Source organism: Topomyia yanbarensis, chromosome 1 (assembly GCF_030247195.1).
Source record: "Topomyia yanbarensis strain Yona2022 chromosome 1, ASM3024719v1, whole genome shotgun sequence".
Taxonomy (NCBI): Eukaryota; Metazoa; Arthropoda; class Insecta; order Diptera; family Culicidae; genus Topomyia; species Topomyia yanbarensis.
The window spans coordinates 178,776,319-178,803,319 of record NC_080670.1 but is presented as its reverse complement, the minus strand read 5'-3'; the positions used below and the strand labels follow the sequence as shown (position 1 = coordinate 178,803,319).

The window sequence follows — 27,001 nt, the reverse complement described above, 5'->3', positions numbered from 1 at the left end:
AAGAATTCTATAAATTAACCCCTTGAAAATTACCTAAAAATTGTTGTAGTTCGATGCAATAAAAAAATCTCCAAAAATGAAATGTACCTATTAATGTGAAACACAGCGAATAATACATACACCCATTTTTATCAGTCTCATGGTGTACTTTAGGCTGACAAAATGGGGACATTAACTAAATCGGGCAATTTTTTTCTTTATAATAAACTGAAGCTGTTAACATATTCTTTTCGTCCCTTGATGTAGTCTGATAACTATTTCTGATTATGACGAACTTTTTATTTTCGCATATTTCGCATATCTTCATGATAAGGAAAACATGCTCAAGAAAGGATTTACTCGAATTCAGTCTTGTTTGTCTGCTACGATATTTGGCTGATAAAATCGGGGTTTCAATGTGTTATAATAGATATTCAGCATTCGAAGAAGTTTCTTTTGAACGAGTGTAGAACGACTTTGTTTCTACTTACTTGAAATCAGCGGCGTAGCCAGAAATTCGGTTTGGTGAAAATCGATCATACTGTCCAAATGGCATAATTCCGAAACCCTAATTTTTGAAGTTTTAAAATTATTCAGAATTAATTTTTCAGGAAATAGTAACAGAGTTCGTGTCTTTAGCGAATTTGTTGAAACTTTATTGTAGTCATGAATATTAACCTGAGAAATTCACCATAAATACTTCTTGGACGATATACCGTCAACATTATTTTATCAAATGATGCCCTGTTTAACGTTTGTAAAACTCATCGAAGATACTAAACCTCCGAAATTGGCGGTTTCAAAATTATGCTATCTTGACCTTAAATTACTGCTTTTGAACATTTTACCTATACATATAATTGGTCATACAACAAAAATCAAATTCTCATCAAAATCGATCAGGACTGCTAGAGTCGAATGGAAATCGTCATTTTTCATAAATTTCTCTCTACATTCGGAAAGTACCTCGTTATTAATCATATTACGTTTTCGTCTCAACTGGACGCATTCCCAAAATAAAAAACCTGTTTTAATCCACCTAGTGGTGCAATTGTGCTTGTCTCATTTGTCCAGACTACGATTCCATGGCTGGTTATGTTCAATACAATGGTGGATATGAATATTACATGTTCAGTACGATTTGCACATACATACAATGGATCGACAGCCACGATCTTGATATACTATGTGATCCTGAAACATCGCTTGAAACCAGCGGCGGATCATGGAGAAAGATCCGGGAGGTCCAGGTCCTGCCGAAAATTTTCAACTTGTTAAGTAATTTTAAACTAGTTTTAATTTTAAAGTAGCAACCCCTTACTGCATACTCCCTCCGGGCCGGTATGATTGACGATTTTTAGAGTGATTGCATAACCTTTCTATATGAGAAAGGCAAAAATGTATCAAAGTCTAAAGACCAGGACCCCATTCCGACAATTTATCAAAAGTCCTCATGATGTTTACAACAACAGGTAATCAATCTACGGATCAGATAATTGTTATTGTAATATTGAATTAAATCAGTCTGCATCAATAAATTTTCAACTTCAATCCAATATTTTTTTTGGGTGTGGTGGGGGGGGGTTGTATGGTGTTAAACCCCAAAACCTTCTCTTGGCTACGCCGTTGCGTGGAGATATTTATTTCGCTTTTCATTTTCCGATATGTTTCAGATCGATCCGATGGTTATAAGTTAGAAAAATTGCAGTCAGAAGGTTGGCACAAATGAACATTTTTGTACTGATAAGTTATCAAGTTCCTTCCAGACAACTTGGAAGTGTTCGGTGATTATTTCTAGCGGTTGTAGATAGTAAAATGAAATACAAAATTCGATTCATCGAAATAATGTTTGGCTTATTTCAATGGATTATTACTATATTGAACAATAAATAGGCGACAAAGAGTAATCCACAAACAACAAGCCATAACTTTTAAAGTATTCAAAATAGATATTTGCAGTCTTCAGTAAAGTTATTTGCAAAAGTAAGAGCTACAAATTTGCTGAAGGCATCATTTCGATATAATCACTACCACGAAAATTTGTGAAAATATCTCACTCCTAGGGGGATTAATCAGCAAAAGCACAATACCGAAAGAAAGGGCATATTGCCTCCATCAAATTCTCCGAAGATACTATTGACCTAAAATAAGCCGTTTTGGCGTTAATAACAGATTACATGTTTTTGGTCATATTTCTGGCAATGGGAAATGATAAAAATCTTTCGTCTGCATTTAATTATAAATATCTCTTTTGATAATAGTCCGATTTCAACAATCTATAGCTTGTTCGAAAGGTATTCGTTAAAGCTATCTAAAAACTTATAAATTGGTAATCTATATTGTCAATTTCGGCAGATAATTTAAAAAAACAACAAAAAACGCCATTTTTACGCATTCAAGCATTCATATCTTGGAAACTAAACATCAGAATCAAAAACAAATTAATAGCGTTCATACTGTTTTTTTGTTTTTTCATTTAAAATTGGTTTGAATAAGATCGGTTCAGCCATTGCTGAGAAACACGAATGAGAATTTGTCCGTTACAAACACAGACATTGTCCCAAATCGTCGAGCTGAGTCGATTGGTATATAAGACTCGGCCCTCCGGGCCTCGGAAAAAATCTTGAAAGTTTGAGCGAATTCTTTTATAAGAAATGTAAAAAAACCATTGAAAAATCACGATAGTTCTTTAAAGTCTCATTTTAGCGGAAATATTCTTAAAAATATGCAACCTTTCGATTAAAAATAAGAAAAAAGGGGGTTAGGTCGGACGAGAAACGTCTGTTGCATAGATCTTATCACTTATCAAGGTGAATCCAGGTTTGTATAACTCTTTACCCCATCCTACTAACAAATACTTCTTCACGTGGAAAACGTGGAGATGCAGCGGTACACACGGTCTCCATAACAACATTCCTTTCCTTCCCCGATGACAGTAAGGACGTGGCCGGCGCCGTTACTGGCATTTGAGCGTATAGAACTCTCGTAACGTGCACATTGGATGCGTAGCTGCTCCCAGGCCCCATTCGTTGATTCTCTGTGCAATTTCGCTTGTTCTGGTCAATCACAGAGTAGCAACTACGAATTGTACGGTCATCATGCTCATGCTCATAGATCATTCCAAGAAACATCCCAGCACTTGGATGATCATCAAATGCACTTTTCTCAACGAAAAAGATGCAAAAAGTTTCAATTTCACTATTTCATGAATATTTAAGGCCCTCAGTACGAGCAAAGTCTCACCTTAAGCTATACACACAACACGAAAAGAAGCCCCTCGCGGACACCGTTCATCATCTCTCAAACGCAACCGCAAGGATCGGATCCCCCTCCCTAGAGGCGTCGAGTTAAGTGCATTAACCGAAAGTAACAACAGATGGCATCCATCAAGCCTCGGCGAAGCACTGTGCCACAGAGCTGAAGTTCATCAACCATTGCCCAGTTTTGGAGGGCGAAGGTGCTATTACCAGGTAGTGGTGCTGACGGTAGGTATGGAACGAAAATAACAAAAATCCCAGGATGGCTCGAAAAAAAACGACAGGTGCAAGGCATGGGTACATCCGAAACTGCATACGTCATTCTCTTTCTCGAAACCTCGCGGACCCGGTCCGGTGTTCAACGATCGTGGCGTTTAGTTCTTTTCGTCTAATTCTCTTCACACTTGGCCGCATCAGACGGCTGCAGAGGCGGGGGTTGGGAGAAGAGGAGTGTTTGTGTGTAAACAGAACAAATCTTCCTGAACCAGAATGCGTCACTTTTTTTAAGCACTATCATCGCGTTTTAGGTGTGCAGGTTGATGTGCCTCTCACCGTGGCAGGTTGGATTTGGTTCGGGTGGTTTGGAAGATGCGGTCTGAGTATGTGAGACTTGGATGATCGACGATTGATCCGGTATTGAAACCCTACAGACCCTAATAAACATCGTATGATCAAATACAAATTAAATACGCCAAGGTCCCATACAAACGGGTCATCACTTCTTGGCACACTGAAAAAACAAATTACAATACCCAATTGCTCTGTTTCGTAGTGACAGGTTAGAAATGTCGAAATAAATTGAAACTGGCAACGCTACATGATCGAAGTATGCTGTTTTTTTCATCATAACAAACACTGACAAGATAAAACTAAAAAGATTCACTATTTCACCGCAGTTCTCGACATTTTCCTACAATCGTGCCAAACTAGGAAAGGATATCATTACGTCAACAACTGGGAAACATTTTTCGTATCAAGTATGTGTTTAGTTGACAAAAATGTAAATACTTTTAATTTATAAATTCTAATCCGGCAGTACAGCGAAGATTTACGATGCCGTAATTCTAACAATCACTAGAAATTGACAGTGAGATACTGTGCTCGACTTCAATGAACAAAAAGTGTTCACGTCTCGTTGAGAACTATGGTTCGCACAGCTGGTCAATCATCTGATGTAAGCATGCCTAGGTGCAACAGGTTTGTCCCAGTGCACGCTTCTTGCTCTAGTTGCTCCGGAGCGAACAAGAGCGAAAAAACACTTCTTTTTATTCCAGTTTACTACCAGAAGAAGGAAAAATAGAAGCAGAGGATACAGGAACGATTTACTCCTTGTTTGCTCCGGAGTAGTTTCTCCTGGTACTGGCACAAACCTAATGCTTGCCAACAATCATGTTCACCTATGGTCGAACCAATGGAAATGCTGAACAAATCGGATATCATATGGCTCAGAATGTGTCGATTGAGCATGCGAAACAGACATGCCCCTGCGCGTGGCAATAGAAGCAACACACATGATTGATTTACCTCGTCAATTGTACATTGTCAATAGCGAGATCAATAGAATGAATGTGATCGGTAATGAGGACCAAACACAACCAGCATTTATGATTAGTTGGTACATTTCCTTCTTGGTACAATATGAAATGATTGGATTCAATATCTAAAAAATCGTATTCGTGAATCGAAACGTTGTGGAATCGCATGGCGACGAGCAGAGAAAAAGCCACCACCGGAGACTTGATTTTCAATCGAAATAGAAAATACAAAAACAAAATTGTGCGTTAATAAAGAATAGTTAAAAGCAGTCATTTAACGATTCACAAATGTTAACTCAAGGAACACGTATGCTGGAGAAAGCACAAAAAATGTTAAGCCTGTATCAGAAATTCACCAGGTGAAACACCAATAATAATAATTATTATTAGTCTATATCAGAGAGTAGGAGCACACCTACGAGTGACGTAACTAGCATTTCGGTAAATTTGTTGAATTTTATGTCGTTTTCGTTTTTGATAGTGCACTACACCGGTGTAGTCGGTGCTACACTCATCCAAACTTGGGTGTAATCAGTCTGTCTCTTTTTTGCACTACACCGGTGTAGCACCAGGTAAACACGAAAACGCTATAAGAAAACAATAACAGCCATCCAAAAGAATTTTTAGAACCAACGTTAATGTATCAAAAACGATAACTAGGTGGTTTTGTTAATCGCTAAATATTATTTACCATAACTATTTCCATCCAGCCTATTTCTTACAATTGTTTGATATGTTCGGTATGTAGATATAACAGCAGCTCTCGTTTTTGGGCTTTCGTAGTGCTATGTGGGTTTGGGTCCGCTTCACGAGAATAATTCGCAAATCGTACGAATTGGCATTACCAGATAGACACGCGCGCAAGTTTATTTCAAACAGTGTGATGTATCCACTGTCTGGATAATCCTATGAAACATTCTCCCGTCTGCGCGTTTGAGTCATTGATAACCCACTAGAGAAAATTAAAATTGAATCTGCTTCTGTCTTATCTATGACCTGTATTTTTAATTGTTTAGGTCTAAAGCGGAACAATGGATGTTAATAAAAATAATCAAAGATGCCCAATCATTCAAGCACACCAACTGTGTTGAAATTAGTCGATGTTGGTAGTTGTTATGAAGTGGATTGGGGAAATAATATGCTAGAGTAATACAAGTCAGTAACGAGAGGAACTTTATGATGCGCTCTCGTATCCCATGACGCACAACTTGTCCCAGCTGGTATTGCCCACCACTTTCGAGACATTATGCTGCAGTACCTATGTGTTAAAATATCTGACATAACGAGTGCATCATATTTTATGATGCATTACCTCGTGACGGTACGGAAATCCTGGACCCTCACATTTCTGAATATTGTGATTAATGAGAACTATGGTTGCGAGATTTTAAAATGAATGAGCTTTCTAAAGTCTGAGTCATCCTTTTTCGAACGTTATAACCTTAGTCGTTCGGGTAGTGGCAGCTATGATCTACACGATCAGTTAGTTTTTATTCGACGGTACTGAACATTGAAAGTAAACGCAAGAAGTGCTGATAGAGACATAACATAATTGCAAAGTTTTGACATACGGAAAAAGTGACTGATCATACACCAAATGGACATAACTTATTATGACGGAACGCTTACGTGACGTTGCGTTATGTATTTAGAACTTGTGTTATCATCGAGACGCCATGATTTGCTGTACTATCCGTGTACTTATCGTTTCATCACATGAGTCGAATATCCAGCTTTGCGTATCCTGATCCACTTCTGAGAATAGCTTCTACTATGGCGATCACTACATATTGATCCAGCTATAACCGTTGATTAAGTAGACTAGAAAGAACTTAGAGCAACCTTCTGAATTTTTCTCTTGTCATTGTTAGGTTTGGTTTTATTGGTTTGATGGAATGACTTCAAATCCATGGATTAGTTTGGACTAGTGTTGCTTTCAAAACAGCTGCCAATCACAAGCAAATCGATCGCAAATCTACGGAAAAAGGGTTAAAGGATTACCACCTAGAACTCGTTACCTATCATATTCAACCAGATTGGATGGTATGATGAAGTAGACAACACGAGAATAATTCCACTAGGTAAACGCACAAGATCGAGAACATGGAACGTTAAGTCATTTTTGTACTATAACTTTAGCTTCGTATTCATCAAGCTGGAAACCAGTTTAGTTGTTACAAAGTAGTCTGATTCACTGACCCAAACGTCCAGGTGACGGCTCTACGCATTTTTTGGAAGTCCCGTTAGGGCTTTTGTCTCCACAGGCAGAAACATCAAACATTTACTGAACACAGCTTCGCCGTTTGAGTTTGCCGTTTGGGAAAATCGTGTCAGCACCTCAACATGTAGCACTTCACTAGCACCGTGGAGATCTTTTTTGTGCTTCGTAAACCGGACACTGTGAACAAGTTTTCGTTGGTACCACCGGTAAGGTTTCCATCTTGAAGTAAACCAACATGTTGGGAAGCTTTGAATGAATTTTCCCAAAATGGAAACGGGTCTCTCCACTGAATTGTTATGTGAAGACACTGCAATATCCTGTACTTGTATCCTGCTACCTTGGTCCAGCTACAGCTCATCCTCGATAAACTCCAGTTCGTTGCCAAGTCGCCACCGTAGGCGCCATTTCAGTAGGTAATTATCGAAAAAAAACATGTAAAATTTCATTTGCTTATATATCGCGAGAAAGAAAAACTTTAGATTCACGTGAATAAAATTAGGTTTTACACCAACCGTCATAACCCCACAAAATGAGCCGGATGAACTTTGTTTGACAATTCTCGGTGGTTTGTTTACATGGGAGTTACGTGAGTTCGAATGTAACAGATGAGCACCCGTTGCATTCGCACTCACGCAATTGACAAAGTAAACAAACCACCGAGAATTGTCAAACATGAACTTCATTCATCATAAGTTCATTCGTGTCGTCATCTTGTAGAACTCAATAACAGAAATATCACTAGGATACAATAATAAACAGCTTGGCGTTCTGCGTTGCCAGTTTCAATAATAATTCATCAAAGTACACTGTCACTTTGACACTGTACCTTTCCAGGTACAGGGTAGCGTAAAACGAGTCCTCGAAAAATCATCAGAGCATTCCGTATTAACATATTTGTATTTGGTATGATATAAGAGCCTAACGACCTGTTCAGGGTATCATTCAAACAATATGTGGAATCGTTCCACTATATGGGTTAATGTTCGTGTATAATTCTTTTTTATTAGGGGAGCGCATTGGTCACATAGAGCTTAAACAATCGGCCCAAAGATTACTTTCAAATAATCAGCGGAGCGGAAGTGTTGAAAAAAACGGAACAGATTAGAAAGTATATGATCAGTTATTGGATATCTTCGTCGGTTTCGTGCAATCATGTATGTTTTTGGTTTCCAACGGAGAAGATCATCGAATTAGGTTTCTTTAAAAACGCAAAATAAGTATTGGGCATTTAAAAAAAAAACACAATCTTACCGTAAAAAATCACCAACACCTCTTCCTTCACGTTCGGAATAGTCTAATTGAATTGAAAAAAAAAACACTCGAGAACCCGGAACGACCGCAGCCCCCGTGTGAACCAAGTTCCCCCGGGCATGACATTACACCCGACCGACACCGGTGGCCGTGCCGATTAATAGGTTATTAATAATTAATTTCCTTCATTTTCATGACCACATACAGCTCGGTTACTGCGATGCACCGGCACGATTCGCTATTAGGCACCTAGGTACAGACAGAAAAAAAACTTGCATATCATTAGGGTGAATAAAAACCACCAACACCTGGCACCCCTGGTCGCTTTGCTCGTCGAGTCGGTCGTTCGGTTTCGTATACGACGAACTACGACGCTAGGTGGTACGGGTCGATTATCATTCGGAACAAAAACGTGAACCCTCATACCCCCTGCTTTCTTCTTCACTGTAGTTTCTGGGGGGACATTGTCGTGGCTGCGGTTTCAGTTCTGATAATGGGTTATTAAACTGCACTTGCTGCTGCTGCTGCTCTTCCCCATTTCCAAGCCGGGCCCGGATCCCGATCGGGCCCCACCAAACCAGAACCCGAATGTGGGCCATCAACTTTTACCATTTTACGACGAGACTTTGCGCGCCACCGCACACACACAATGAATGGACAAATTGGCCGGTAATTGACAGGTACGGCGGACATCGCGTAAACGTTCGAATTAGGGTTACACCGCATTAGAATGGGTTTCCATTAAGTAATTGCTTCGGGTTGGAAATTGCTCCGCATCGGTTCTATCGGTCGACCGGTTCGGTCTATGAATGCGCGCGCGCCACGCATAGGCTACGCACGCAAATTATCACGGTGAGAAGTTCCCGTCGGGACAGAGCAAGGCGGTCTGTCTACCGGTTCCCATACTCAATTTATGAACTACCGGCCGAGGATCGAGGACCGCGCTCGGTGGTCAAGAGGGCATGATAATTATCATCATTTCATCTTGGTACTCAGTGATGATTGATAGGCCTTTCGCTGCGGACGAAGCGGGTGTCCATTAGCTGGACGGATGGGCAGTAGGACATGATGGAATTCGATTGTCTTGCGGTGCGCTTGGCTATAGACAGTTTACACATAGACTGGTGGGTGTTAAAATAAACAGAAATTAGCAATCTGTCAAAATTGACTTGATGATTTCAGTTTTGGATCGGAGTCAGGGTAAATTCGTTCGAAATTAACACTTTTGTATTAATTTTAATTAAAAAACGGATTAAGCACTTTACAGAAGTTTTTCCCCTATGCATCGCAAATTCTTCACGATTCTGGTCCAAGTAACGAATTGGACAGATATACGGTTAACTTCGCGCGATTGCGTACTTTGTTCCACTGAATGGTGTTTTGGAGTTCAGATCAGGCGTGATGACCTGCCAGAAAGCGCCTCCGAATTTTTCTACTACTGTGATCATCGGCATACACCAGTGAACCCTAAATACTCGAATTCATCGACCACCTCGACACCGTCACCGTCAATCAATATTATCGGTGGAAGACAATGGATAAGCTTATCAAAAAGGTTTAAAATCATCTATTAAAAGAAGAATTCGTAATATTGAACTTCATCGACATAGAGAGAGCCTTCCACAACTGCTACTGCTTTCGAATCGAGACCATAACCATGAGAACTACTAGAAGCTGTCTGCAAGGAGGAGTCCTGTCACCACTTATGTGGTCGTGGATGAATGCCCTTCGATCCTCTGAGCGAAGTGGTTGGAAAAGCTTCTGCACGAATGTCTCAAGTCTCAACGAGACTTGACCATTAGAACTTCCAATGGTGAATAATCGTCTGACGAAAATGTAGTACTCAACTGTCTTTTTGACACACACTTTCCAGGCTGTGCGGAACCAACACTGACAATTGCCCCTGAGTTCTTTTCAGGTAGTTCTGATTCTTGGGAATTTGTTCGTAGAATAGTGACAACCGAATTGATCAATTGGGCGATTGAAAGTGCTTCGTATAAGTCTGCGGAAAAAGATGGAATCATTCCAGTTCGAATATAAAGAAGACATGAACACTTCAAGCATATTTTGAAAAAGGTTCTCACTTGTAGTCTTGCAATAGGACACATCCCATTGTTGTGTGTCGGGCAATAACTGTAAAATTTAGACCGATCAGTCGGACCTCCGTCGTTCTCAAATCAGCGGAACGTTTAATCGACCACTTCATCCGGGATGTTAGCTTGGGCGAGCAATGCAATGCGAAACGCATATCAGCGGGGGAAATCTACTATTACCCTGTTACACAATGTTGTCTACAAGCTTCCTAACAAAAGCAATCAGGTTTAGGAGTTTTTCTCGATGTTGATGCTGCTTTTGACGTGTCTTTCGAATCCACTTTGTAAGCAGCGTGAGATCATGGAGTACCTTCACATATCACGTACTGGATACACGCAATGCTTAGCAACCGACATATGTGCTCATCGTTAAAACAAGTAGAGATAAGGAAACTAAGTGTCTGCAGATGTCCTCAAGGTGGTGTGCTGTCACCACTTCTATGGAACTCTGTCGCCGATGGTTTGTTGAAGAAACTTAATGAGCTTGGGTTTCCGACGTATGGTTTCGCCGATGATTATCATATAATGATCACCGGTATTTGCATTAACACACTTTTTGATTTGATGTAACATGTCTTATGTGTTGTTGAGCAATGGTGTCTTCATGTTGGACTATCAGTTAATTCAAATAAAACATCAATGGTTTCACGTAACGAAGGATTACAACCGGAATTTTTCCGTTGCAGTTATTTGACTCTGAAAATATTGTAGCAGGTTAAGCACAATGCAATAATTATTGATTCAAAACATAACTGGAAAGCTCACATCGATCAAGAAAACTTGCATGGCCTTCGGCCTATGTAGACGGGCTTTCGGCAAATCTTGGGGACTCAAACCCAAGCACATTCAGTGGATCTACCCAACAATTGTTAGACCAATACTAAAATACGAGTGCCTTGTTTGGTGGCAGAAGGCAGAAGTTATGACAATCCAATCAAAGGTAGACGATCTTCAGAGGATGATCTTGATGACGATGACTGGTACGTTCTCGATAACACTCTTCTCTGCTGCTCTAGAGGCACACTTGAACATAAAATCAGTATATTTGTTTCTGAAACAAGAAGCACTTTGTTGTGCATACCGTCTTAAGGTTGCACAGAGAATGCGCAAAATTCGCAAACGAAAAAAGCAGTTTTTTTTCCACACCGTATGTCAGATCTTCATAAAAATCAATCAGCAGTACTGTAACAACATTCTACATACGCTGATTGATTTTTATGAAGATCTGACATACGGTGTGGAAAAAAACTGCTTTTTTCGTTTGCAAATTTTGCGCATTCTCTGTGCAACCTTAAGGTTACTGGGCTTTGGAACATTAACCCCATAGATCGTGCAACTAGCCACACAAGACTGTGGTCCCAAATGATTACTTGGGATGTATACTTGCTCCCAGTGACCATACACTTACATGTAGTTTTCCATTTAAAATTTTCATTGTGAGAATTCGTCCTCGCGAGGAATGGCTGTCTGGCTGGGTGGAACGACAACTTGGAGAATACATAGTTTTTTATACTGACGGTTCTTTGTTGGAGGGCCGAGCCGGTGCTAGTGTCTATTGTCGTGAAATGGGATTATGCCAATCTCATTCGCTTAGTAGATGCTGTATCGTATTCCAAACAGAAATCATTGCGATTTTTTGTGACGTACAATTGACACTTCAAAAGGGAATTATCGGTAAAAGAATCTTTTTTTGGTCTGACGGACTTCTCAGAAAAGTTCGACAGATTCGAGATCGAAATTAGTAATCGCATGTGGAACTCAAGTCGAAGAAATTCGCATTTCAAATGCTATCTATCTTCTATGGTCACTCCGGCATCACTGGAAATGAATGGGCGGACGATTTGGCTAGTTTTGTTTTTGCTATTGTACCACCCGCAGATAGTTCAGCATCCTTTCGAGGGTGCAGAATGCTCTGTTTTAATTGTTAAACATAGGAACGTGCTATTTGGGCCAGTCGCTACTGATTCTCGTTGAAAACAACTAGAGGCTGTCCTCCAGGTAGAGTGCTGTCACCACTTGTGGACGAAATCCGGAAGGAAGTGAAAGGGATTCGAAGTAATACGCAAACGACATTGTCATCACCGGTAGGAGCAATGATAAATCTAGGATTTCGGATCACTAAAACTGGAAACGAGTTGGTTGATGAGTATTCAACAAAGAAGCTACCTCTCGCTTCATAAGTCTCGCTTTACCTAATACGGAGCAAAGGTTTTTGCTCGTTCAAAACACATCTGGTCTTATTAGGAATGGCTCGAGATAGTGTGCCTGTAGGAAATGCCACAAAGTGGGGAAAACATCCAGATACCTACTATGCGACTGCCTATTTTTCACTAGGACCAGACTGGGCTGAATGATTTTTGTAAAGAATTTCCAGAGGATTCCTTTAGCAGCTAACCGCTTCAAAAATGTTCTCACTGCCGGGAGTAAAGTTATCGGAAGGCTATTAAGAGGATCAGTAACGTTGAACGCTGTGAGAATCAAGTTCACGATGTCAGATAATTTCATCAGTACAGAAATGAGCTGAGTCACTGAATGTAAAATTGGAGCCCTTGGGGTTTTGATGTTCCTGGAAGTGCTGGGAACTCCCAGCATGGGTACAATTTCATCTGATATAGGCGCAACCGCAGAGGTTTGATACCTTGAGGTTCTTCTAGTCAAGAGGAGGAAAGCGATAAAAACAAGAGATGTTCCATCTTGTTGGTCGTCGGAATAGGATACATTAGTTAGCAAGGGACCACAAGGATTTTCGGAAAGAACACTTGGCGGAGCTCTGTTTAACATTTCTGTGGAAGAGCGCCCACAGTTTTACTTAAAGGAGCGCTTAAGTTTCTCTCCGCACAGCTTATACGTAGAAAATGAGGTTAGTTCACGAGGATTCTTCCAACAGTAAAAACATTTTTCAGTGTCACATCCTGATTTATTGCTATATTCAAAAGTACATCCCCGCTGCTTGCAGCTGAGACTGTTCAAGACTCTTGGTACAAACAAAGGAACAGGTAGTCGGAGCCTTCCCATGATGACGTAGTTCGGCAGAGCTGACCCAACAAAGGTTTCGCGAAACGAGTCCGCCTTAACCTACACCTTTTTTGCCGTTCTTTATGACGACAGAGTGCAACCCGTGTTTGCAAACCCGAACTTTTACGCTTGAAGTTAAGGTGTTTTTAAAACAATATCCTATCCAGTCCCTCAGAGCAGGTCCTTACTACGCCATCCACTTCCACGTCGCGAGCTGGAATATAGACACAATAATCCGACGTAATGCGACCATTGCAACCAATAAGATTTGGTTGCTTCAAGCTAGTAACCAGAGTGTCCAAGTGGATAGACTGCACCTTGCAGAAATGGATCACCGTCAAATGCTGTATCGTCAGATCTCGAGAACTTCAAATTATATCGAGCGTTTTTCTTTCTTTGGACCGTAGAAATATCCAGGGTTTATCTGGGTTATCAGGGTATAGCTTTGAGTGTGGTGTAATGTTACATTTGCCATAAAATAAGTATTTTAAAAAAGTTGTCATATTCTGACTCGTTTAAAATCTTGCTCTCAACTCGACAGTTGGCACGACGCCACTCGCGTTACAGCTTAGTAAGGCTAAATTGATGTTGGAGAGAGGTTATTATGTTTGTCTGTGGTATTTTGGATGGTCACATCGTTAGCATTTTGGCTAAAAATCGACAAAAAACTACGTTTGATTATTAAAATGAAATATTCATATGTGATTGATGTGATACTGCAAAATATGTAGGCAAGTTGTCCTTTTCTTAGTATGGAAAACCATTGTTCTAGCACGAAATCAAATGTCGTAATCGAGCTGACACCTATCCAAATCCATGAACTGAGTTATTTGCATGAATAAATACAGTCGAAATTCGTGATTAACTCGAAATCAAAAAAGGATTCAGATTAAGCTTCATATCAGCTTCTCCATCACCTTGAAGTTCTTCTTAAAACTTAAATTTCATTTGAAGCATGCTATACAACTAGAACTTCGGATTAGTTTCGAGAACCATTTCACACGGATTAATTTCGTGAATTGTCATCTTCGTGTGGTTATTCCCTGTTTGAAGCTCAAACGCACCGCATGCATTTCTAGCCCCACGGTTTCGTTCGCGCTGTTGAAATCATTTAATAATAGTATTTTTCACTCCTTTGAACTGAATATTTTGGCGCAACACTGGACTAATAAGTACTCTTAACTAAATTCTATCGCGTGTCCGAATGATCCACGATTTAACATCGACTATCGTGTGTACATTCCGACCAACGTCGTCGAGATAGATGTCGTACTATGCCAAAAATCCTTAACGGTCAATGATCTAAGGAATGGAATGGTTTCAAATCATTTCGAGTGACATTCGAAGGATAAGCTAATCGAATTCCGGTACTTATGTATGTACGTGAAGTGATGAGCTGCTCTAGCTTCAAACAGCTGGGCCCAACGAACTTAAAGTGCACATAAGGATGACACAGACACAGAGCAAACTGAAAATACCTTGCTGTTTCGTACGCTACTATCTAACGGTTCATACATAGCGGTGGGTTTGTCTGAGCCTGTACACCAGAAAATTCGCTGAAAAGGCTGATCATCAGAATGGAGGAAGACTTGCCGGTACACCTTCTCGAAGTCCGCGACCAAAGCGATGCGATGCATTCGAAATGTTATAGTGGAGAGTAGATCTTGCCGAACTAAGGGTCCTACCAAAAGCGTTTAGTTCAGCGAACATGCTGACGCTGCCTTGCAAGACGCGTCGAACACGACCGTAACCATCGTTGTGGTGCTCGAAAGCGGAATGTTGTAGGAGATAACGCTGAGTGTTAATGTCATTGACAAGCTCGTCGAGCCATAATCATCATAAGGGCGAATGACCCATCGAATTTAAGTCTCGAATAAACAAAAAAGCTTTTTCGTGTGACCGTGCTGTAGGTAGTCTTCCATGAAGTGGTGACACGAGTCAGATTGATTGCAGAATGTCCTTGCAAATATGGTTTCAGGCTATGAAAACGGCGTTCTGCGATGGCTCCGGAGGTTCCCAGGAAGATTTTTAGGTCTATGACGTATGACGTACCTTCAAGTCGAACCGCTTAACTGTGTACCATTCTTCACAACGATTGTCTTCGTGGGAGTTTGCAGTACCAGAGAAAATCCCTTCTAACTCACAATGCTTATTAAGAACCGTTTCCAGATTTGCGTTGGTATTAGAGAGATTGCAGATCCGGAGAAAGCAGGTAGATCCATTGGACGCGGAACAAGACACCGCCCATCCGAATGGCGTTTGAATTACCCACGGAAGACTGTTACCGAGCGAGATCCTCCTACCGGTATGAAGTACCCAGAAGGCCTCACTTCCGTTAACGAGGTCAATCCTTACTGGGACATGGAACTGTGCATGTGCTAAGCGAACGTGCTGAAATTTTTGCACAACCGTATCTACTGGCATGGTCCACAGCTCTGCAGATGGCTGCTTCAGGATGAGATACTCAAGCTTTGGGGAAGATTGCTGAGTTCTCGATTCTACTAGTAAACTGTCAAGAAAAGTGAGGTTAACTGTTCCGGAAAAGCATCTATTAGAATCGCCGACAAAATTCTTTTCCAGTACAAGTCCCTGTAGTTGTACATGTCATAATTCGCTGGATGGGTCACAGCCTCTGTCCAACTAACGAATTTGATTCGCTAGTTGGACCGACTAACAGATCCCAAAAACTCTTCAAAAGAGACGTTAGTACGCTAAATGCATCTGTCCACATCTCTAAATATTGTCAGATTGATTGTCAAAATGAACTTGACATGAGATTTTGGCGTTCAGGTGCTTTTTAGTTGGACAATGGTCCAGCTAGCGGAGGTCCAACTAAAAAGCGGGACAGTTAAAAAGTGACCAACCAGCGAATCACGACTGTAGTACTAGAACTGTCAAAAAAATAAGGTTACTGTGTCGGAGTCATATCCATTTGTGACGTCTCCGTAAAGCATTCAATTCAATCCCCGTGCCGCTAAGTATATCTTCGATGCTTGTTCTGGAACAGATACTTTCTAATCACTGGTTCAATTTTCGGAAACTAGTTCCCAGAAACATAAAAACTGACGAAAAATTAAACGCTTCTATTGTCAGATGTGACGTTCCCGTCCGGCATAAGATGTCCAGATACCGAATCGAAAATCAGGCAGCGGCATTCAATCGATTAACGCGTTTGATTAGGCATCACTCAAACAGAAATTAAACCAAATCGAACGTGTATCGAAGCAAACAAAAGAGAAACGACGAACTTATGAGAATAGAACAAAGCTAAAAAGACTTCTAACTTCTTCGGTTTGTGATGCGACGGGTACAGGTGCAAAGTAGAAAGAGATCAAGTTGCGCACCCCCGAGAACACCGAATAATCGAAATGGATTAAAGCTGTTTTATTGGGTATTTCTCACGCTTGGTTGGTTGGCACTGTAAAAAATGATCGAATCAGTATCGAAAAACACTTGAAACAGAAACGACGTACGTTTTCCACCAGTTCCTATCTCACCTGAGAAAGTCATCAAATCAATTCTTTCGGACTGGTTTTATGAATTCGTAATCAGCTGTAAACAATGGACACAACTTATGACGTTGGTTTGGCTGGGAGCAGACCGCTTTTTGATGGGTCCAGTGACTTGACCGACCGAAAACTTTTCCACGCCGACTGCGATCATTGATTTTTTTTAAGTGACATTCCGATCGATTCTTCGCAGCAGTTTCCATTCTAGCTATAGCGCGTCGTTCGTTCGTTCTGAGCTTCTGACGTTTGGAATAAAGCTTGTTTCTTTTTTTCTCTCTAACAGGTGTATCGGGATCTGGACATTGTGACGGCTAAAGCGACCCGGGAGGAGCAGTTGCAAGCTCCGCATCATCTGCTGGATGTTGCTACGCCGGATCAAGCCTTTACGGTGATTCACTTCCGGGAGCTGGCGCTGCCAATTGTATCCTTTTGTTTTTTTTTAATTCACTCGAAACATTTCAGGAATGGAGCGAATTTGATCACCGGAAGGTAGGTGGTAAAAAAGTAAAAATGAACACTTTTAAATTTTTTAAGTTTACATTCTTTGCGATTTGCTTCGAGCGAATCTAGTCGTCCACAAAGTCGATGTAAACAGTACTAGTGAGCTGTCAAGAAAAGTGAGGTTAACTCTGTCAGTAAAGTACCTAATTCCGAACGTCGCTCATTTCATTCATGAATGATTTCCCTTTTTACACGGAAAGTTCTTGGTCGTGTTATATGCATTCGCGTGCACCGGTGCAATATCAGTGCAGTTGCACATTATCTTGTCAGACGTTTGCCTTTTTTCGTTTCGTTTTCCAACCGGAGCAGCGGCAGTATCTTCCAGCCGCAACAAAAATGAAAAAAAAAGTTTAATTTGAAGTGTTATTGTTTCTTCACGAAGCATTTACTCGCTTAAAGTTTATTGTTTTTCTTTTTTACGATCGCGCAAGGGTCGGCTGCTGCCCGAAGCGAATAACTTGTTGCCAACTATATGGTTCACCAGCACTTGCACCGGTCGGTCGCACGGCCGTTATCATCTCGAGGATGCCGCCTGGTTGGCGTTGGTTGCAAATTGTTACGATGCCCCGCGCCTTCGATACCTTCCGCCGTCGTTAACCACAATCAAAACAGTTTTGCTTTTGGTTTTCGTTCGTAACCGCAACCCTATTGTTTTACCCGTTTTCCACATCCGGAATTCGAAAACTGGGGCTGCCGTTACCGCCATCGCCGCCTCTCAGTTTTGTCAGCTAACCGGTGCGGAACGAATCTCGTTTAAACGAAATTGAAATTTTTCAAGGAAAGTGACGACACTTGTTTAGGTAGACTTGTTTTTACGTGCGAAAAGTTGCACACTCGTTTTTGCCTGTCGGCATTGAAAGTTGCCGGTGTTTCTGGGTTCTGTGTTCTTTCTTGATTATAGAAACTGTCTTCTCTTCCCACCGGGAATGCCTGGTTTGAGCAATATCGATCATATCTAGCAACTTGACTTGGGATCTACACCAACTTGTTTACTTTTTCGTCGCTAGGTGACACTATTTTGGTTCAGTGTATTTTCACCGATTAGTTGTTTGTATCGATCGATCCAGTAATTTTGAATATTTGACGTGATTTGTGCCGCTCGATCGTCTTTTATCGTGTCAATCAGCTCAGAATTTTATTTTTGCGCATGATATTGTGAAGTTTAGAAGTGTTTCCTGTTTGCTTTTGTATCGTAAAAAATCCTGTGTGTAATTACCCACAAAAAATCACGCGCTCACTTCGCCATCTACACGCGGGTAGCGGAAAGTATTTCCCACATCGCAACTTGGCGTGCAGTGAGACGAAATCGACAAAACCCGAACTTAGTGCGGGTAGAACGTAATTATGAGTTGCAAGTCATGCGACTCTCCCCTTTAATGGGATTGAAAAAATGGCTTGCCGCAGCCATTGTGGATCTGTTTAGAGGATCCTAGTCCAGCTGCATTGCTTACATCCCACGAAATCTCGTCTCTTCGGTCCCCGGGACGCACACTTGCCACCAGTCGTGAGGAGGCCCTTAGTCCTCCCCGTCACAGTCGAGTCCATCCAGCCAACAACCAGCAGCTGCCGCCTCGGTCCTGTGATGGAGTTGGGACGGGGGGTCTTCCGCAAACCTGCAGCAGGCAAGAGCCCTGTCTCGAAACCCTTCAATTCCCAGCCTTGGTCAACGACGGGATAAGCTGCTATTATACTACCAAAACGTTGGTGGTATCAATTCAACCGTTGAAGAATATCGCCTTGCAGTTTGCGATAAGTGTTTTGACATCATCATCTTCGTTGAAGCGTGTTTAAACGATGACACGCTTCCTAGTCAGGTGTTCCGTACTGGATATGAGCTGTTTCGTTGAGACCGGAACTATAGAAATAGCCGATAATCTACTGGAGATGGTGCGACAGAATGTACATGTTGAGGATCAAGGGCCGGTTCTTCAACATCAGCATAATTAACGTGCGTAGTCCCCATCTCGGAAGTAGCGATGACGTCAAGGACGAATTCTACGCGCAGCTGGAGCGTGAATACGATCGCTGCCCAAGACATGATGTCAAGATCGTCATCGGCGACCTTAATGCTCAGGTTGGCCAGGAGCTGGAAGGCAGACCGGTAATTGGAAGGTACAGCGCCAACCAGCAGGCGAACGAGAACGGCCTAAGACTAGTCGATTTCGCCACCTCCAAGAACATGGCCATAAGGAGCACCTTCTTCCAGCACCGCCTCCTGCACCGATACACCTGGAGATCACCGCAACAAACAGAGACGCAAATTGATCATGTTCTGATTGATGGACGGCACTTCTCGGACATTATCGATGTAAGGGGCGCTAACATCGACTCGGACCACTATCTGGTGATGGTTAAACTGCGTCCAAAACTATCCGTAGTGAACAGTGTAAGATACCGGCACCCGCTGCGGTATAACCTGGACCGACTGAGGGAAACCAACGTCGCGACAACGTTCGCGCAGCATCCTGAAGCAGCGCTGCCACCGGAGGAGGAGCTCATCGACGCTCCCCTTGAGGACTGCTGGACCAGGACTAAAGCAGCCATAAGCAGCACTGCGGAGAGCGTCCTGGGATACGTACAGAGGAGTCGACGGAACGATTGGTTTGATGGCGAGTGCCAAGAGATATTGGACGAGAAGAATGTTGCTTCAAGCCACTCGTCAGAACGTGGAGTCATATCGACGGAAGCGAAAACAGCAGACTCGTTTTTTTCAGGACAAAAAGCGCCGCCTGGAAGAGTCTGAGAGAGAGAGGAGATGGAGCTGCTGTATGGCTTTCAGGAAACGCGGGCGTTCTTCAAGAAGCTGAATGACTCTCGCAACGGTTTTGTGCCCGGGGGCCAAAATGTGTAGAGACAAGGAAGGTGGCATCTTGACGGACGAACGTGAGGTGGTCGAAAGGTGGAGGCAGTACTACAACGAACATCTGAATGGTGCGCAGGCGGACAATCGGGCGTTCGAGGAGGACGATTATGTCAGTGTCGCAGCCGACGGGGATGTACCAGCGCCCACTATGAATGAGGTTAACGAGGCTATTCAACAGCTCAAGAACAGTAAGGCAGCTGGTAAGGATGGTCTAGGAGCGGAACTCTTCAAGGTTGGTCCGGAGAAACTGACGGAATGCATGCACCAAATAATCGAAAGAATCTGGGACAGAGAACAGCTACCGGAGAAGTGGAAGGAAGGGGTCATCACCCCGATATACAAGAAAAGCGACAAATTGGACTGTGAAAACTACAGAGCGATCACAGTAACAAATGCCGCTTACAAAGTGCTATCCCAGATTCTGTTCCGGCACCTATCACCGCTGGTAAATGGATTTGTCGGGAGTTATCCGGCCGGTTTCATCAACGGCAGATCAACAAACGACTAAATCTTTACTATACGGCAAATCTTCCAAAAATGCCGTGAATACCAGGTCCCGACACCGGTTCACCTGTTCATCGACTTTAAAGCCGCACATGACACGGTGAACCGTGTAGAGCTATGGAAAATGATGGACGAGAACGGCTTCCCTGGGAAACTCACAAAACTGATTAAGGCCACGATGGATGGTTTAAGGTGTTGTGTCAAAATTTCATGCGGCCTCTCGGGTCCGTTTGAAACACGCAGGGGACTAAGACAAGGTGATGCGCTAACGTTGTTAGCACTTTGTTGACCCTTTGGCGTCAAATGAACTGGCAACACGTATAAGGAATGATCCAGAAAAGCATGATTGCAGTTGCCCGTCAAACGCAGGTCGCTCGTTGGTTAGCCAGAGCCGTCAATATGGGAGGTGTAGCATCGAAGAGACTCAATTAAATACGTGGAGTTATAAATAGGAGCGCCGCAGGTCCGTTTGCATCATTCGTCACTCGCATGCCAAACGAGCAACGTCATGGCTATAACGTCCGGGCGGTACAATAAGCGGAGTTAAACATCGTTAGCCATGTTCGAAAATTTTCACTTGATTGTTTGATTTGTGCAAAGCTTATTACGCGCGTGATTAGAAACGACCGAGTATAGTAATGCTACGGTATAGTTTGAGTTGTGTACACTCGATGATTTGCAAAATGAAGTTGGTAGGGTGCGTTTGGATTGAGCTCAGCTCACTGCAGGGTGCGACGTGTGTGTGCTGCTTGTTAGTTTGCGTTTTGAAAATAAACTTTTTTGGCTGGTAATTCTCATGTCAAAACGCTTTAGGCGGTTTGTAGGTACCTAGGGTAATGTACCTATTAGCACACACATTTCATATTGCGGATATAGGTGTTGCGTTTTTATCACCAAGGCATATGATAACATGCTTACGTAGGCAGTTTTAAAGCACGGGCGGACTCATCATGTGTCCGTCCTACATCTAGCACAACTTTTTACTGATCATATCAAGAGGAAACTTTTCCCGCTGAACCACGTGTATTTGCCAAGAAAATCGCTGTTCGAACTTTCCGGATCTGACCACTGCCATTGACCATTGCTACAGAATTAATAGCGTGCCCGAATACTAAGTGCTGCATACTTTTGATTTAATGTGTCCTTAACCAATTTGGGATTTTTTGCCTCAAACTTTGTTGAAGAATGTTAATCAATCTAAAATGACGTGTAGAATTCAACTTCCAACGAAACAGCGTCGGAGCTAGTTTTGTACTGGGTCATGGTTTCCGATCAGGATTCAAATGTCAAGAACTTCTCTACTTTACGCTTACGCTAGTTTTAAAAAGGCAATTCTGGGTGTACTCAACCCATTGCCATTTAGTTTATTTATTATTCAAATCAACTGAAGGTAACGGTTTGATTGTCACCAATTCCCACTAAATTTGTCCCCGCCTTCAGTCTCCTAGACATGGTAAAACATTTGACTCATTTCACCGCCTCAAAAAAAAAAAATACAATCATTGTCCGCCGCTTGCATTTCGTCCGCAAAAAAATAAATGACACCGTCATCGTGGTCGAATTAGGCAGACACGCAAATATATATATCAGACCGCGAAATTGGGAACGGGGAGTTCAACGAATGGGCAATTCCCGGCAGAAATATTTCTGCCTTCCCGCGTGAGCCCACCAGCAGAGCCGGCACCGGCCGGTGCTGGCTAATCAATCGCGAACGATCAACGAAATGCTACACAATGTACAGAAGAGATTGGCGCGCGGAAAAGAAAGAAAGAAAACAGAAATGAAAACGACGTGAAAGGCTGTTCGTTACAACACCCAATTCGGAAGGGTTGGTTGGGTTGGTTTTCGGTTGGGATCCAGGAGGAGAGAGAGAGAGGAAACGAATCGAAATGTTAGAAAGGAGCGCTAGTAAAGTAAGAAGAGATTACTTTGCATTCCAGCAGCACTGGTTCTCTGAGTGGTGCGGACTGATGGTGGTGGTGGTGGTGGTGGTGAGTGCCAATCACCTGCGGGAATGCGAGTTTTGCGTCCGTCCGCGACCATGGCCTACTGCCACCGCTTTTTCGCATAACATTCGAAGCGGAGCGGAGAAATATTTTGGTTCGAATTTATTTTTGGACGCTGTAATCTACGCGGATAATATCCATGAAGATCGTTAGCCTTTTCATTGGCGATGATTTAAAAATTCGTGGATTTTTTACAGTGTCTTAAGTGTTTGATGAGTGACAATCATAAGATCAGATGTGTGTTAGACAAACGTCACTTATCTACCTCCATTACCTGTCAATCTAATTTCATGTCGTTTTCGCTTGAGGCGAAGCTGAGTCAGTTTCTAACCCCAACTGCTGTCAAAATGTATGAACTGACAGCGGTTGGGGTTAGAACTGGACTCAGTTTCGGGTTCAAGCAAAAACGCCATAAGGAACGCAGCTTATTTCATATTTCTTGAGGCTTTTTTCAAAGACATCTACAATGAGTGACTCTCATTGTTTACTTTCTCTTCTATTGATAATTCGGTCGCTTTAACATTTATCCCTCAACTCTTTGCATGATATGCTAGTCAAAACCACTGTCTTTAGTGTCTTTCGATCTGTACTGTAAATTAAGTGAAAAGTGCTATAGTGACGCCTTAAAAATCGAAAAAGAAAGTAAAAGAGAGTCACTCATTGTAGATATGTCGTTTTGAATAAAGCTCTAGATCTTCCAACAGCAAAAAATTTCCTGAACGTTAAAATATGACGTAAACTGCGTTCCTAAAATTAGATCTACAGGTAATGGGGATGAATGACGTTTGTCTAACACACATTCTGATTTCGCGTGTCAAATCTGTACATGGAGAACTCCCCAGTAAGTTCTGCCGAAAATGAGCCGGGATACTAGCTGACTTTAACCCAGGTTCTAACTAACAACTTGGCTCCAGTGACACAATCGATTCAAATTTGAATCGGTTGTGTCACCGGACTGGAAACGGGAACGGGATAGAACATTGCATGAAAATATATAACCTCACTTTTCGGACAGCTCAGAGAGCTTGTTTACCTAGACTTAGAAAATTCCCAGTACAAAAAACTTGGCTCGAATTCCAACCATGTAAACAACCTCGCTGAACTGCCATTTTTCGAGCAGTTTTACTCATACGACGTCATGTTGCAATGTCCTACACGGTAAAAAAACTCTACCTATTTTTTTTGTTTCTAACAATGAGTACTTTTTATCCATTTCACAACTACTCGATGAGGTAATGTCAATGGGTATATTGATCCTTGAAAATTATTTCAAGCTCCGCCAACTGGATATCTTTTAGATGGCTGGATCTTTTGGCTGTTCTAAAAATGCCGAACTGGTGCATATTTGCAACATCCTCAGTAGTCTAAACGGCCGTTGTTTTCGGAGCATTGCCGAAATGTTCCGTTTCCGCCACGGACTCCGATGCAGGCCAATAATTTGCAGGTTCTTCTACGATCCTTAGTTTGCAGGTTAATTTGCTTGAATCCTTAAGAATTTTCTTCAAGAATTACCAACGACCTTTATTATTATTTAGCTCTCGACTCCTCTCTTGCTTTTGCCTTCATTTATTACTTCACCAGCTCTCGATCTACTCGGATAATCCCCGACGCTGAGCTCACCCTACTTCGACCGATAGTTTCCCGATGGAAGAATTTTTAATAACACCGATAACCGCTTCTTTGAGTCATTAAGCTCCCAGCTTTATCGAGATCTACTCGGATATTATCCGGCGGTGAACTACCCTACTCCGACTGAGGTTTCCCTGGTAGCGGAATTTCCCTCGGTACCGGAGTTTGTTCGTGAGCCAGTTATCTCCCATTTTTGTCAAGATTTAGTCGGATAGTTCACGGCGATGAATCTACCGATACCGATTTTCGTTTCCGTGAACCATTTAGCTCCCCGCTTCGTCCCGATCCAGTGGATCTAGTCCCCGGCGGTGGACCTAGTCTACTCAACGGGCCAGCCAGTAGGTGCTGAGGTCTGTCCAGCGATTGTGGGTGGAGCGTAGCTTTCGGTTCATCAGCACCCCAACCGCGCGGTCTCTCCGGCGGTGGATCTACCCTACTAACAAGCTACCCGGTAGGATGTCGAAGTCGGTCCAGCGATTTCGGTGAAGCCTGACGTCCGGTTCGCTGGCGCCCCCATGATTCTTTCCAAGAGTTTTCCGAGTGTATCCAGCAGACATATGGGCCTATACGAGGCCGGGTCGCCCGGTGGCTTCCCTAGCTTCGGCAGCAACACCAGCTTCTGTACTTTCCACATTTCGAAGCAAGTTGCCTGCATTCAAATACTTCTACAGCACCATCCTGAACATGTCTGGATGTACCAGAATCGCAGGTTCCAGTTTTCGTGGCATTGTGGTGTCACAAGCTGTCACAATCCTTCTTGTTAGATAAGCCGCCTCAGCGAAGAGTTCTTTGTTGAAGGTTTTCGTCCTTCTCCGATCATCCTTCTCCGTGCTGCAACAGGGCTCCGTTGACCGATACGGTAGCGAATAATTTTGGCATGCTTCCAATCCAGGTTCGCCATCAGTGAAGGACTACAGAATGTGACGTCCATGATAGACTCCTTCCCAGTCTCTCCGAAATGTGCTAACAGAGCCTTCATTGCACAATCGTACAACATTAACTTCGCTAGAGCTTCCTGCAGGATATACCCACTTGTGTTGGTTACTTTACTGCCCCATTCCACAGCCCTGGCGTTAAAGTCACCACCAATGACAACCGGCTTCCGACCGATCAACTGCTCGGTTAACTGCTCCAGCATTAGGCTGAACTGCTCTACTATCCACCTTGGAGAAGCGTAACAGCTACACACGAAGACGCCGTTGATTTTGACGCTCCGAAGCTCTCATATGAGCGTTCTACCACTTCTTGAATAGGGAATTTGCCCATAGCTTGTTCCACAGCCGCTCCTGATATATCCGCCACCCAGTTACCGTTATCAAGGGGGACTTGATAAGGCTCAATGCGACGTCGCACATAGTTTCTGTCGTAGACTGCCACAACAGTTGCTGTGCGGTGTTACAGTGATTCAGGTTTATCTGGGCTGCAATCGCCGTCGTGTAGGCAGGGCATTTAAAGCTCCCCGTCTGGTGGTCGTTTCCGTCCGCGGGGGTGCAAAGCAAGCACTTCGGTCTCTGTGTGCAGTTTCTCGCAAGATGGCCCGTCTCCCCGCATTTCCAGCACATCTCGGATCGGTCCGGGCCTTTGCAAGCCCCTGCTAAATGTCCAAAGCCCAAACACTTGAAGCGTTTTGCCGCTTGCTTATTTACTCGTGGGCGGCTCTCAGCAGGCATCTCGACCATCCAACCGTAACTTTGTCCACCTCCAGTGCCTTGTCTGCAGTGGTTATCGGTAAACGAATCATCGCTGTCTGACTTCCTTCCTTAACCGGATCGTGGTGTACACCTCGCCTAGATTACACTGCTGCTTCAGTGCTCTTCTCAGCTCGTCTTCTGTCGTGATTTCATGCACACAATTACCATCTCTGGGTTTAAGGCTTAAGACTTCTACCTTTTCACCCATTGATTTGGTAATCGTCTTCTGCTAGGTCGAGCTTTTAGTCGTGGGATCCTACCTCAACTCAAAGAGAATCTCTCCCTTTTTTGGTACGCCTGCTTCTTAACATGTTTTCCCCCAGCTCCGGGTCCTCTCTGACCTTCCTGAGCAGCGCTGCATGCGTCATTGGCTGTGACGAGCGGGGCTTCTGTCTTTGGCGCCTTCTGAGGAGCCGGAGGTGTTCCTTTCCTCTTCTGCTCCCCTTTTCGCTCTTCGTTCTGCTTTTGCTATCTTCCGTGTTTCCCATTCCGACCAACAACGGTACTCCAGCTTTCTCCCTGTTGGGTGGCGTCCTTTCCTTCGGCAACAAAAACGTCCTCGAGTGTGTGCCTCTTTGGCCCGCCTTTCGTCTCCTGGCGAGGAACTTGTCCTCTTTGGAGTTATGGGAACTGTTCTTCACTCCAATCCGCTTCTCCTTACCCGGTTTCGGGGGGGGGGGGGGGGGGGCTAGGAGAATAGTAGCCTTAGCCGACACCAATGCTCGCTCAGCTACATCTGCTAATCCGCGTTGCCGTGTCATATTCCTTCACAGCAGGCAGTAGCGCTTTCCGGATTTCAATGACCATCTCCTTTATGTCCTTATGGACATTGTTTCTCGCGTCCACAAACTTGTGGAGTTTCTCCACGAAGCACTTCGCTACCACTACTTTTGGCGTTTGTGAGGCTGTTGCTGCTGCTCCCGTCCTCCTGCTCTTGCTCAATGACT

The 27,001-nt window shown here is 43.0% G+C and overlaps 1 protein-coding gene across 1 annotated transcript in view; it reads left to right on the top strand.

The window, feature by feature from the left end:
• LOC131683119 (tRNA dimethylallyltransferase) overlaps nucleotides 1-27,001 on the top strand; it is a 386,042-nt gene that overhangs the window by 2,894 nt on the left and 356,147 nt on the right. The window contains exon 2 of the mRNA XM_058964939.1: nucleotides 17,144-17,281. Coding sequence (XP_058820922.1) covers nucleotides 17,144-17,281 — 138 coding nt within the window. The remainder of the gene's footprint in view (nucleotides 1-17,143; nucleotides 17,282-27,001) is intronic.